This window comes from Pristis pectinata, chromosome 2 (assembly GCF_009764475.1).
Source record: "Pristis pectinata isolate sPriPec2 chromosome 2, sPriPec2.1.pri, whole genome shotgun sequence".
NCBI lineage: Eukaryota > Metazoa > Chordata > Chondrichthyes > Rhinopristiformes > Pristidae > Pristis > Pristis pectinata.
In genome coordinates, this window is record NC_067406.1 from 53,366,138 (window position 1) to 53,378,676 (window position 12,539).

General features: G+C 37.9%; 1 protein-coding gene across 2 annotated transcripts in view; it reads left to right on the forward strand.

Moving 5' to 3' along the window:
- Positions 1-12,539, forward strand: part of LOC127567390 (zinc finger SWIM domain-containing protein 6) — a 146,914-nt gene that overhangs the window by 59,797 nt on the left and 74,578 nt on the right. The window contains exon 2 of one of the 2 annotated variants that reach the window (XM_052010250.1): positions 1,624-1,710. The exons of the other annotated variant lie outside the window; for it this stretch is intronic. Within the exon in view, the coding sequence (XP_051866210.1) occupies positions 1,624-1,710 (87 nt within the window). The remainder of the gene's footprint in view (positions 1-1,623; positions 1,711-12,539) is intronic. 2 annotated transcript variants of the gene reach the window in all.

Sequence of the window (12,539 nt, forward strand, 5' to 3'; positions counted from 1 at the left end):
CTAATGAAACAAATAAAGATGATCAGTGGGACTATTTTCAAGGATGGGAATCTCAACTAGTTTACTACTCAGTGAACTATTATTTGATTGTAATTTCCACTGGTGCACATATTCAGATTGGAATTCTTGACCCACTTTTTTTTAATATAAAGCAGGTCCAAGAAGTGATGTGTCAAGTATAATTTTGGCAATTACAAAGCAAGGTTTTGGGTCAGCTTATTATTTCTGATTTTTATTTTAATGTTTATGTCCTGCTTTAGACTTGCAGTTGTTTCATTTACTTGGACTTGAAAGGGGAATAGGTTTATTAAAAGTTGAAGATTGTATTGCTTGCTTTCACTTTGGGAATCCATATTACTGTACAGTTTAGCTAGAAAAGTAAAGTGGCTACAGAGTGGTTTTCTGTTTGCTCAGATTAATTGTAAATATTTAGAAGGACAGAATGGTTTTAGTAGTTTGTCGAATATTTGACAAAAGCTAAAAGCACAAGTGCTTTTGAATGTTACTACTTATTATTGTTTGAAAGGTATTTGAAAAATGGCAATAAATATTGATTTGCATGAACATGCAATTGAGGTGATTAGAGAATATATTCTTTCAGTTTCCATGAAAACCACAGTTGTTAACTGGTCAGATGATATGTTTGTATTGTACAATACTAAACATCCATCATATGAACAGGCATAAAATGCAATCTCTTTCAATTTGCTCAATGAAACAGGTGTGTGGCTGTCCAGGTAAAGTCTGAATAATGGTACAACAGTTGAGGACAAACAAATAATAGAGATAAATGAAGCTTGCCAGCTGGTGTGTATCCCCATTCCTAGTTTATTAATGAACTGTGTTATTATAGCGACATGAAAAAAGTCAGTTGTTTCAATGTCTTAATGGATAGCTGAGATTGTTCTGACAATTGGTTAATCCTTTATCACTGAGTTCTATTTTAGTCATAATTTTAATTGAGTGCTGAGGGGAGAAAATTGTTTCCTCAGGTCCCAGTTTATGTAAGTCAATGCAACCACACTTTAAGCCTGTAACATTTCCCAAAACTTCATAGTTTTACTTCTCTTTAGGTTCATGAAAATTATAATAGACTTGCAGTGTTAATTATTAGCTGATGTTAAAAAAAATTGACATTTTAAACAATTTTAACAAGACTTTTAAATAACTAAATTGTGTGTGTTGGTATAAATTTTCATGTGAAGACCATTTTTATATTAAATGCTGTTCATTTTTTTTTGTTTTTATGATAGCTGGGTACGGGTGTATTCATCGCCCGAAAGATCATGTAGCCAGAAAAGCATTCTAATCCATTTAATGCTATGACTAATTTGTATTTGGTCTTGTTTTCCAGTTTTAACCAGAGAAGTAGGTCTTTTTGTGTGTTCTTCAGATCAAGATGTGATGTTTTATTTTACTTTTTATTCATCCCAAATTTGCAGTTGCCTCAGTTGCAAGGTTTAATCACCCTGAATGTCATGGGTCTTATGGTGTGTCTTGCATAGCATCTTGACAATGCTAAACAATTGGTGAACTTCAAAGACAGAACACACTGTTTCTCAACCCTTGTAATGCTGTGTGCCTTGATGCAGAGTCTTGACCCAAAATCCTTTGTCTCCACAGATGCTGCTCAACCCGCTGAGTTCTTTCAGCAGTTTATTTTTTTCCCCTCCAGATTCCAGCATCCGCAGTTGCTTGCATCTCCAGTCTGTGAGTATATTGCATTCCCATCTTTGGGGAATCGAGGCCAACAATTATTCCCCTACCCAAATTTAGGTGGACAAATTATTTTTTTAGCCATGTTATTTTAATTCTGTTTGAAAGTTCCCCTCAAAGATATTGCATTCAGAAAATATGAACTTTCAGGTATGAATTATCTTTCATAAACTCCCTATGTTCCAAATTGTTTTACAGCTGATTGTGTTTTTAAGTCTAGTCACTGGTTGTGTGGAGAAAGACACCAAGTTCTCAAATCAGCAATGAGATAGTGGCTAGATGATCTGCTTTTGTGATTAGCTTGAGGGACAGGCACTGGCCATGACACAAGGGGAACACTCCTCAGCACCTCTTCAAATAGCCCTCTTGATTGTGTAGGGAGGGCATTGTGTGGCTGCGATATTTCCACACCAAAGTATCAGCATAAAGTTTGTCCTCGAGTCCGTGGAGTGGGTTTGAAACAATAACCTAATTCAGTGGCGTGTGCTATCAGACTAGGGTTGGCCACAAAAGCTTGACCAATAGCTAACGTAATGCCCCTGCGTCACTGAATACTGCTGGTGCCTATCAGCTGACTAGGACTTGATGCAAGCAATATTTATGAGTAACTTTAAGGAAGGTTCTAAGAGCTGATTCCTGAATCTCGGAGATGAAGAGCTGATGACTGAGGCAGTGATGTCAGTGGTTAATCATCCCTCAGTCTTCCCCTTTCTGTCTTATTGCAGGCTAGAATGATCAGGCAGGACAACTGCAAACTTCCTGCTGATTGAGTTTTCATTAGTTAGTGTTTCATTGGGATGAAGGTTGACTGACCTTGCGAACTTCCTCTTTGACAGTAGTGCTGATGAAGCAGTGCTCAATGCTTCCTTGTTCTTCATTTACCCCTGACCTTTTATGCATCATTTGTACCAGCCTGATTGATGACATGTTGTATTTGAAGTCTGATACCTAGAGCTGTTAGTTTTCCTCTGCGGAGGCATCAGTGATCCTGTTCTTGTTAACATCTTGAATTGATAATCATTGATCTTTTGGCTAAGTTATGGAGATGCTGGTAAGTCCCATCACAACTGTGATAGTAATAAAAGACCCATGGAATTTTATCTGCAATATTTTGTTGCAGCTCTAGAAGTTATTCACAGCTCTAAGTATACAAAGGTACCAACTGGGAAAAGAACTAAAAATTTAGAAGTGTTACATTGTAGAAGTTTTGAGCCGTAGATCTGTTTGTTTGCATCAGCATTATAAACCTTTAACTCAAAGTGTTAAGAAAAATATCCTTTAGTTAAATCTTGTAAGTACCACCAGCCAGATGAGGAATAAACCTGAGGTTCAATTTCTACTTATGTGGAGGAAGGATACTCCTCTGATGGTGATTGATCTCATTTCCCTTCTGTGAGTCGGTCTGTACATGGAATGAAAAGTTATTTAAGTGTTTTTACTGTAAAGTTAGAAACCATGTTCACATTACAGCATTACACTTTGGTTCATTTTTCAAAGTGCTCTTTGTTTATACAAAATCTAAAAATGAGAGCTACTAAATTTCAATCAGCTGTTAGTGAAGTCTGCATTGCTACTCAAAAGGTGGAATGTGAACTTCTGGGTGTGTAATGCAAGCATACCCATAATATGGTGTCTATTGCTAGCTTGAGTCGTATTGTATGACCTCAAAGGCTGTTAGGAAACGGGTGTCAACAAACAGAAATAAAGGAAACTACATTTGCAACAAGAATTGTAATGGTATCTCCGTCTGACTTCAACCTCTGGTTGGCTCATTCCTTAACCAGGTGCCTCGATGAACTGGAGAGATCTGAACTGAAGCTGTACAAACACTATTTGGGTACAGCTGTGCTTTACAGACATGTGGCCGGTTACAGCAGACCAACTGCTATAATAAATACTACTAGGTTTCAAGGGCTATGGGAGCCCTGGAAGACGACCACACACGTGCAGAGTTCTTCATAATGTCTTTTATTTGTGGGGTGTGGTGGGTTTTAATTCTTTATTCAAAACATCCAGCTTAAGGGAAAACTGGAATTGTGGTAAGATTGTTTTCTTTTTAATGCTTCTTAAGGTCTCTGATTCTAATGTGTTAAAAGCTTAGTTGCTGGTCTATGAAACTGAAGGTATTTTGGCATTGGCTCCTTTCATATTGACTATTTTTAACCTGTATTTTGAAGTAGAGCATTCACAATTTTTTTTCTATGAAAGAATATTCCTTGAGAGGTTCTGGCCAGATGGTGGTTTGATCCTACCTGTTGATAATTGTACAAATATAGGTGCTTTTTTTGTAATTTTTAAAGCTTTTTAAAACCTTAATCTTTAACGCGTCTTGGATGACAACAAAAGGAAGTCGTGACAATGGTTCATCCATCTTGTACAAATCATTTGAAACTTGCTAATCAGACTGGGCGATTATTTTATGTACCTCCTTTATTTTTGGAACTGAGACCGCTTATTGACGGCTGATAGTGCAGAATAGCAAGATTAACAACTGGAAAGATGAGGTTAATTAAGCACTCACATTGTTTTTGGCCCAAATTGTTTGGACTTAATTCTGCTTTGTGTATTCGGTTTTCTGTATTTGCATGGATGATATTTCACTGAAGAAATATTTTAGTTACTTACACTAATTTCAATTTCTAGTTCTATTCATTTCCTTTTGCAGAAACAATGCAGTACTCAGCCGTTGCACTGCATCTGTGGTAAGCATGAAACAATGGACTGTACTTCTGTCTAGACAGTGTGTGCTTATAGAGCAGAAAGGCAGTGCTTGTTTTTAATTTGTTAAATTAGAATATGGTGGTACGTGTACATACTGTGCACAGTACAATTAATATTTAATAAGGTGTAATATTGGATACAATTACAGATTTTCACTGGATCATTTATGTAAGGTTATTTTTTTAAATGAAACTTGAATCTGAACATGCCAAATGGACATTATTTCTGTGGATTACTCTGCGATATGCCCTTGTTGTCATCCCTGAAGGACATAGAAATTAGTCTCTGGTGAGATATAAACTGTTTAACTGAGGTGGTTGTGTATACAAGATGTATATGCAGTTGTTTACAATGGGATAAAATGTGGAAACTTAATTTTATCATTGTAGAATTGATTTGAGTCCAGATAGCTAAAACCTTTTAATTTCAATTTGTCTACAAAGACTGAGAACTTGGCTTGAGTTTAAAAATAAAATTGTTGATCTGACATTAAGCTAATTTCCACTAATTAGCAAGAATAGCATTTTTAATTACAGTATAATTGCATGATGAATGCTGTATCTAGCATAAAATTAAGGCACTTTTAAAACGTCTGTGCAAAATGCATTTAGTGAGCAATTAGTAATTAGGATTAGCAAATGCAGGTGCAGCTGCTGAGGGCCTAGTGTGACTTTTTTTTTTACAAGCATTTCTATGTCAGTATGTTTCAAATCAACTGAGACCAAAGAAAACAAATGGTTTTGAATTGGAATGGGAGTTTTGTGTGAGATGTATATGCAATGCAGTAGTGAGCCTGTGGGACAGAATTTACTGTAGATGGTGAACTAATGGCACCTGCTGTTTGGCCTTGCTTATTTAATTTCCAAAAGCTTTTGCATGGCAAGCTGTTGTAACTAGGGGGATCAAAGCAGCATGATGCCCTCTGAACGGCATCTGGGACCCAAATGAACAGGGCAAACTATTACTGATCTCCTTAACCAACCAGATTAAAGGGTTGTGAAATAAATTACAAAACAGTGGGTAGAAAATGGAAATTGGAATAATCAATTCATTGTTAAATATGATATAGAAAGTGAAATGGAGAAATAAATTATATTAAGTTAAAAGGAAAAAAGACAGTTTAAAAAAGTTTTTGTTATTAGAAGAATCTTAAACAATCAAAGCTGAAGGACTGAGACCATATTTTCAAAAGTTATTTCTCTGCCTCAGATGCAATACTTAGGGATGATCATCCTAATTAAAAAGCATACTTGGACTAAGTGAACAAATCCTAACTATATTTGTTAATAAGTTGGTTTGTATCTATTGTGCATTTACAAGAACCACGTGCAGTGCAGTGCATTGCATTGCATTTTGATTTTGAGCCAGCGAGATGCCACTTTCGAGAAGCAATTGGCAGCAATGTTCAGATTTTTGTGTTTAACTATGTGCCTTGCTTAAAGTACCATGTGATTTTGCACAGAACTAGCATTGAGCATTATTGGCCTTGGAGTTATTTTGACAGTAAATTCTAGCCAAATGTGAGTGGAATTTCCATCTCTCTTCAAAAATGGAAAATCTTACCCTTTTAAAGGAGTTCAATTTTAACCACATGACTAATTAAAGCCTTAACCACATCTGTTGCAGAAATATGTGTGCATCACTGCTATTTGTCAAAACGCAATCCAATAACCAGATAAGTTGTAATATTAGAAGTGTTGCGTAGGGTTGGTTGAGAACAATGACTCTGATATTCTCTATGTACTGCAGTACTGAACTGCCCTGAATTCAGCACAAACTTTATATAAGATTACTAGTGCATAATCAGTTCTGGATATTTTAGTTGGATAACCAGATGGAGTTTACTGTACTTTACCAGCCAACTCACCAGAAGAATAATTTGTTTTGTGTGAACATTTTGGGCATCTCTCAGTATTGGAGATGGTGATTATTTGCTCAGTGTTATCAATATGGAAACCATATACATAGGTCCACATCCTAGGTCATGAGGTCTACAAAGTTGCATCAAAATGTCAGTTCCTTTATACGCCATTGCTCTTGTATCGGCCTTCCTAATAACTTGCTCTACCTGTTTCTAAATTTTTTTGTTTCATGTGCTAGGACCTTCAAGATCCTTTCTACCACCATATTTTCACTTCCTTTTAAATTTACCTATTCATTCTTCCTTCCAAACTGGATAACCTCACATTTTCCCACATTATACTCTATCTGCCATATTCTTGCTCGCTTATTTAACCTTTCCATATTCCTCACAGGCTGTTTGTACCTTTCTCATAACTTGCAAATCTACCTGACAAAGAATAACGTATTAATTGATCCACTACTGTAGCCACTTTTATATAAATATGACCTGCTGTTCTTGTAACAAATTTTGGCCTGATTTTGGAAAATTAATTTGTTAAAACACACTTAACAAATTTAAATGGAATTTAACTAGAAATTAGATATTTGTTAAAGGTGTAAACTGCAGAGGGGGCAGTAGGAGGATGGGTGGGATGAGGTGGAGGGCAAGGGAGCAGAATCAGATGGGCAGGGTTGGACAAATGTGGTTGAATATTGGCCTAAGGGAACAGTACCAGGAAGTCACTCCTTCGGGAGCAAAAAAAAAGAGCGGCTGGAGGATCTCAACGGGTCAGGCAGCATTTGTGGAGTGACGCGGACAGTTGATGTTTTGGATCGAGACCCTTCATCTAGATTGAAGGGTCTCAACTCGAAATGTTGACTCTCAATTTCCCTCCACAGATGCTACCTGACCCACTGAGTTCCTCTGGCTGCTTGTATTTGCTCCAGATTTCAGCATCTGAGTCTCTTGTGCCTCCCAGTCACTCCTTCTGATCCACACAGTTTGTTAGAATCAACCACTTCTGAATTCCCTTTTTATCTGCTGGATCCCTGAGCTCTGGGCAGTGTTAATTTCAAAGTTAATGCCAAATTCTGAACAACAGTTTCTCATTTACATAATAATTGTGGGTTTAGGACTCCACATTGGCTCCTCTAGACATCCAAAGTTACGTGGTTGATTCTGACATAGGCTAGTTGTTTTAAGCCCATCAGTCACCTCTTGTCCAAATATAGACTGGGTTCTAAGTCCCCAAAAATACTCTTAAAATCAAATTCAGAGGATTAGTTGATGTTCATTTTGTTCCCCATCCCTAGTGATAATCTAGAATGCTTTTAATATCTGATCATGAGGTATTATGATCATCATAATTTTCATCAGGGTGGTTGATTCCTCCTAGAACAGGAATTATTTCATAATTTAGACATGAATTTGGCAATCTGATTTATTTTCATTACTTGACTAAAATGGCTTTGCAAACAAATGAAATTCCTGCATTAGCTTCCTGTCCTCGTGTTCTTGCTTCAGGGCTTTAGCCAATCAACTCGTAAGCTGTTTTCAGGAAATGTATTCAGAGCTGCCAGATGATGACCTTCCTCACTCGAGTGAAATTAGGGAAACACCTGTCTCAAGTTGGCTCCATTACCCAATGGCTTGGATCAGGAGCTAGGTGTATCTGCTTATTAAACCCCAAAACCTGGTTATCAATATTCATTGGTATCCAAGCAAAATACTGCTGATACTGTGAATCCAAAATAAAAACAAATTTATACAAAATACTAAGTGGGTCAGGGAGCACTTGTAGGCCTGAAGAATGCTGCTGCTCAATTGATGCCAGATAAGTAATCCCAGGTTTGTGTGTATGGGATATGCTGGTACATCCCTCGGGTCTGTTGCCATGGAATCCAATAGTGGAACCTGGTAGTTCTGAGATATTCTCAGTAATTCATTGGTGAATCCACTTCACTTAATGTGACTCAGACTTGGTGTAGAATTGGTGTTGCCATGCATTTGAATGTGGATTCCCAGTGTGGAGATCTAGAGAAAATAATACACTGCTTATTTTTTTTGTTTGTATTTAGTTTTAGTGTTGTTAATAAATGCTCTACACATGTCTTATATTTACATGTTATAATTATTTACTGCAACATTTTTCTCTGAATGCAAGAGACCTCGGGGGAGGTTGGTGAAACGTGCTTTGGCACAAGGCAAAGCTCTGTCCCAGCCTTGCCTCATCTTAGAAGTTGCCAGGATGTTCTCAGGATGGGGCTTCGGCAGTACTGAGAATTCCACCACTCACCAGAGCCTCCTTGTGCAGAGGGTTAGTTCATTCAGCCCTTTGCATCTGGATCTGGTGAGCCTGACGTGAATGGCCAGATAACAAGTCTAAGCAATGGGTCGGATCTTGCTGGATTCAACCCAGTGTTTGTCATTGATGATCTTTCATCAGAGCGTTAATGTGGAGATATATTGAGGCTGTTTGGTTCTTCTTCTGTTTTGATTAGCTAGAAACGTGGGAGGGAGAATTTCCTTTGAAAATGGATGCATAAACAAACCTGACATTGTTTTGAATATCTGTGTAAATATTATTAGTAATACAGTGACTGGGTTCACAGAATCTGTGCGCCCTCTTGTTCATACTCCAAGCAAATAAGAGTATTTTTGTGCTTGTTTTATATAGTTCCACACCTCACACTTTTAATATCTAGTAGTCTTCCAGTGGAGATAGTTGTTTTTCCAAATTGAGGGCAAGACAAAACGACTGAAATTCTTCCCTTCTTGGCTGCAGTTGTGTCATTGTGAAAGATTTCAGATTCTATATTAGGGTAGTTTTTGGACAAAATAGTCTTGGCCTTTTGCCTAATGATCGCCCAAGCAGGGTGAATGCTTAGTTTAGAGTGGGAGGCAAAGAGCAGAGTATAATTTTCATCTATTGGTAATAGATGTTGAAGTTTCAAGGAGCAAATGCTTATGTATTTGAGAGTTCCTGTGATAAACTGGCACTTGCAGTATGTTCACAAAAGTGTGTTTAAAAGATGTTCAACCATCACATGTTGACAGAGACTTGTGATTAGTTGCAAGGTAACCGTGCGATTATTTAACAAACTTTGTTTGCTTCAGATCTAGTCATTTACTGAAGGAATTCAAAATGAGTACCACTAATTTTTACCTTCAGAACTACTCCACTGTCACAATAGTGTGTGTGTGTGTGTTTTTGTTAATTAATTCCGGCTCCCGCATGGTCCCCTCCCCATCTGTTGAATTGCTTTATTTGTCATTTTGTGTGAAGCTAACTTGGGCATGAGAAAATGATAATATAAATATTTGACAATTTTGTTGCTTCAGTTTGCTCTAGTTCTGATAGCACTTTAAACTTGAATCTGCAAATGACCTGTTCTGACTTGTTTTCCTGTTGAGTGCACTTGCAGAATTTAAGGATGAGGTTGGAAAAGAAACCTAATGGAAAACAACTCAGCTTAATGGAAGGAAATGCTATTGAAGGAAGGATTGATACCATCCTTCAAAACTGAGGTGCAGAACCTTGAACTACGTCAACAACACTTTATTCTCTAATAATGCTGACGCTTCTATCTGATGAAAGATTTGCACATGTAATTACACACTTAGACTTTATTTAAAAAAGGAACCCCTTCTCCAGATTGTCATTACTTTAAAAGAAATGGGTGCTTTTGTTTGTTCTAATCAAGCAAGCAACTTTGTTGTTGAGCTTTATTGTGTTGTTGGACCTGTAATCATCCAGAGGTGAGCCTCACTCGCTGCAGGAAACCCAACCTTTGACCAGCTCCAATATGTGGCTGGTCTAATTAAGTTTCTGGTCAATGGTGGCCCTCAAGGTATTGAAAATGGAGGAATTAGATGATGGTTGTGTGGTTGATTGTCATGGGAAGGTGGTTGGACACTTTTACTTGGTTTATTGGCCCACCGAGTCTGGGCTGACCATCAAGCACCCATTTTACACTAATCATAAGTGGATCCCGTTTTGTTCTCTCACATTCCCATCAACTAGACCCATATTTTACCACAGCCACTGCACTTACCTACACACCACAGGCAATTTACAATGGCAATCAACATAACAACCCTCATGTCGACTTGTACTGTCACGGGGGAAGCACGCAAACAACACAGGCAGTAACAGATATCACGATTGAACTTGGGTCACTGGAGCTGTGAAACAGCAGCTCTGAGCTGTGCCATCATACTACCCATGTTATGGTCATTACCTCATATTTGTGTGGCATTAATGTTACTTGCCATGTATCAGCCTAAGCATGAATATGTTTTGGGTCTTGTTGCATGCAGCCATGGATTGCTTTATTGTCTGAGGAGCTGCAAATAAAATTGAATGTTGCACAGTCATAAGTGAACATCCCCAGCGTGGAAGATCATTGATAAGGCAGCTGAAGATGGTTGGGCCTAGGACTGCCCCGAAGTCCTCTTGCATCAGTGCCCATGGGCTAAGAAAGTTTCCAACAACCAGTGGAGAATCTTCCCCTTGATTCCCATTGACTTTAGCTTCATCAGGCCTGCTTGATGTCATAGTCGGTTTAATGCTACTTGTGGGATGTCAGGTTGTATATGAGGTACTGTCTGGGAAGAAATTGCCTTTAGAAGATATTCAATGTTCTCCCCCAGTCCAGCACCCCCAATTTTGAGGTTCTAATTATACTTACTTGGCTCTGATGAAGAGACCACATCCTTCACAGACCATGGCTAGAAATTATCAGGTGGATAGAGGAGGTGATTCAAGTCTCCATCTAAAGGTATAACACCAACTCGTGGAAATCGATGGCCCATGACCACTCAAAATGGAGATGGAGCATTTAAATTGCTTCCAGTCCATTCAGGAGCATGCAAAAGTCCAGTGGGACCTCACATACTACCCACCTGTCTGCCCTATCAAGCATTTCCTCCCATCTGAGCAGAGTCTGCGACATGTTGGCTGCCTCCACTACCCCCAGATACCACAGAAATGGATTTCTGAAGAGGGTCATCAGCGATTCTGAGGGACTGTCTACCGAGAAGGCCATCAGTCTTCCATTTACAGCTATGACAATATAATACTCTGCCCCACTCATTGTGACTATCATTCATGCAGCTTCTTAGTCTACACATTTATATTCTGTCACATACATTTGTTTGACCCTTCCCATTCTTTTCCAACTCATTACAAATGTGGGGTAAATTAGTTTTGTTTCAAGCAAAAGTACTTCCAATGTTTAGGTTGAGGACCTGTTTCAGAGATCAACGCAATTTAGGCCAGCACTTCATTGAAGTGTTAAGAGAATGTAATGTTGGAAGCTGCTCTTTGTCTTTCAAGTGAGGCATAAAGCTGATCGATTCTCAGAGAGAAAATAAAGAACTGTAGACCAATTAGCCTGATATTAGTAGAAAGAAAAATGGTGGGATCCATTATGGAGGAGGTAGTAACAGCATTTGTGAAAATTAGTAAAAGTACCAACATGGGTTTATGAAAGGGAAATCATATTTGACAATGTTTATCTTTGTGATTTGGTGTATTGCTGTATTTATATATTGAATCATAAGAGGGAGCAACATTCATTACCTCAGTAGTTTGAATAGGATGTAATAATTGTTCCAAAAAATAGATGTCTTTAGCACTATGACCTAGATAGGCAAATTTTCTTCGTTTGTTTACATTCATAACATCTTTATTTCTCGAAGCGCAAAGACCCACAAGTACAGATGACTATGTTGTGTTGTTTGCAGTATTTGAATCGGAGTCGGTTTGATCAAAAAAATAGAAGTACAGGAACAGTACATCGCTGATGTTTCAGAAATATTGCCCTTCAAAAGGCTGGAATGTTTGACAGGAATGGCTAGATTCTTCAAATGTGGCGAGATAGTTTAAGCAAACAAGTTTTTTTTAAAAAATGAAGCAAGAATCTCTAAAGTTACATCATTGGTATGAGACATCAGAATTTCTTTTTTTTAAATTAAAAAGTCTATAACAGCAGCTGTTCCCAGGTGGTAAGAATATTTTTTCCCTTTTGAAGGGAATTTTTTTTTTATAACTTCTGAGGTTGGCAGGGCCTGTGATTTTTTTTTTTGGCTTTTGCCACTAAAGGGAGTGTTAGCAGAGATTATATTACTATACTAGTTGTTCAGAGGCCTGGTCTAATCTGCAGCCACAACCTTAAACCCCACCGTAGAAGCTGGGGAATTTCAATTCAATTAGTTACACAACCTGGAATTAAACAGCTGGTATTGTTAAAGATAA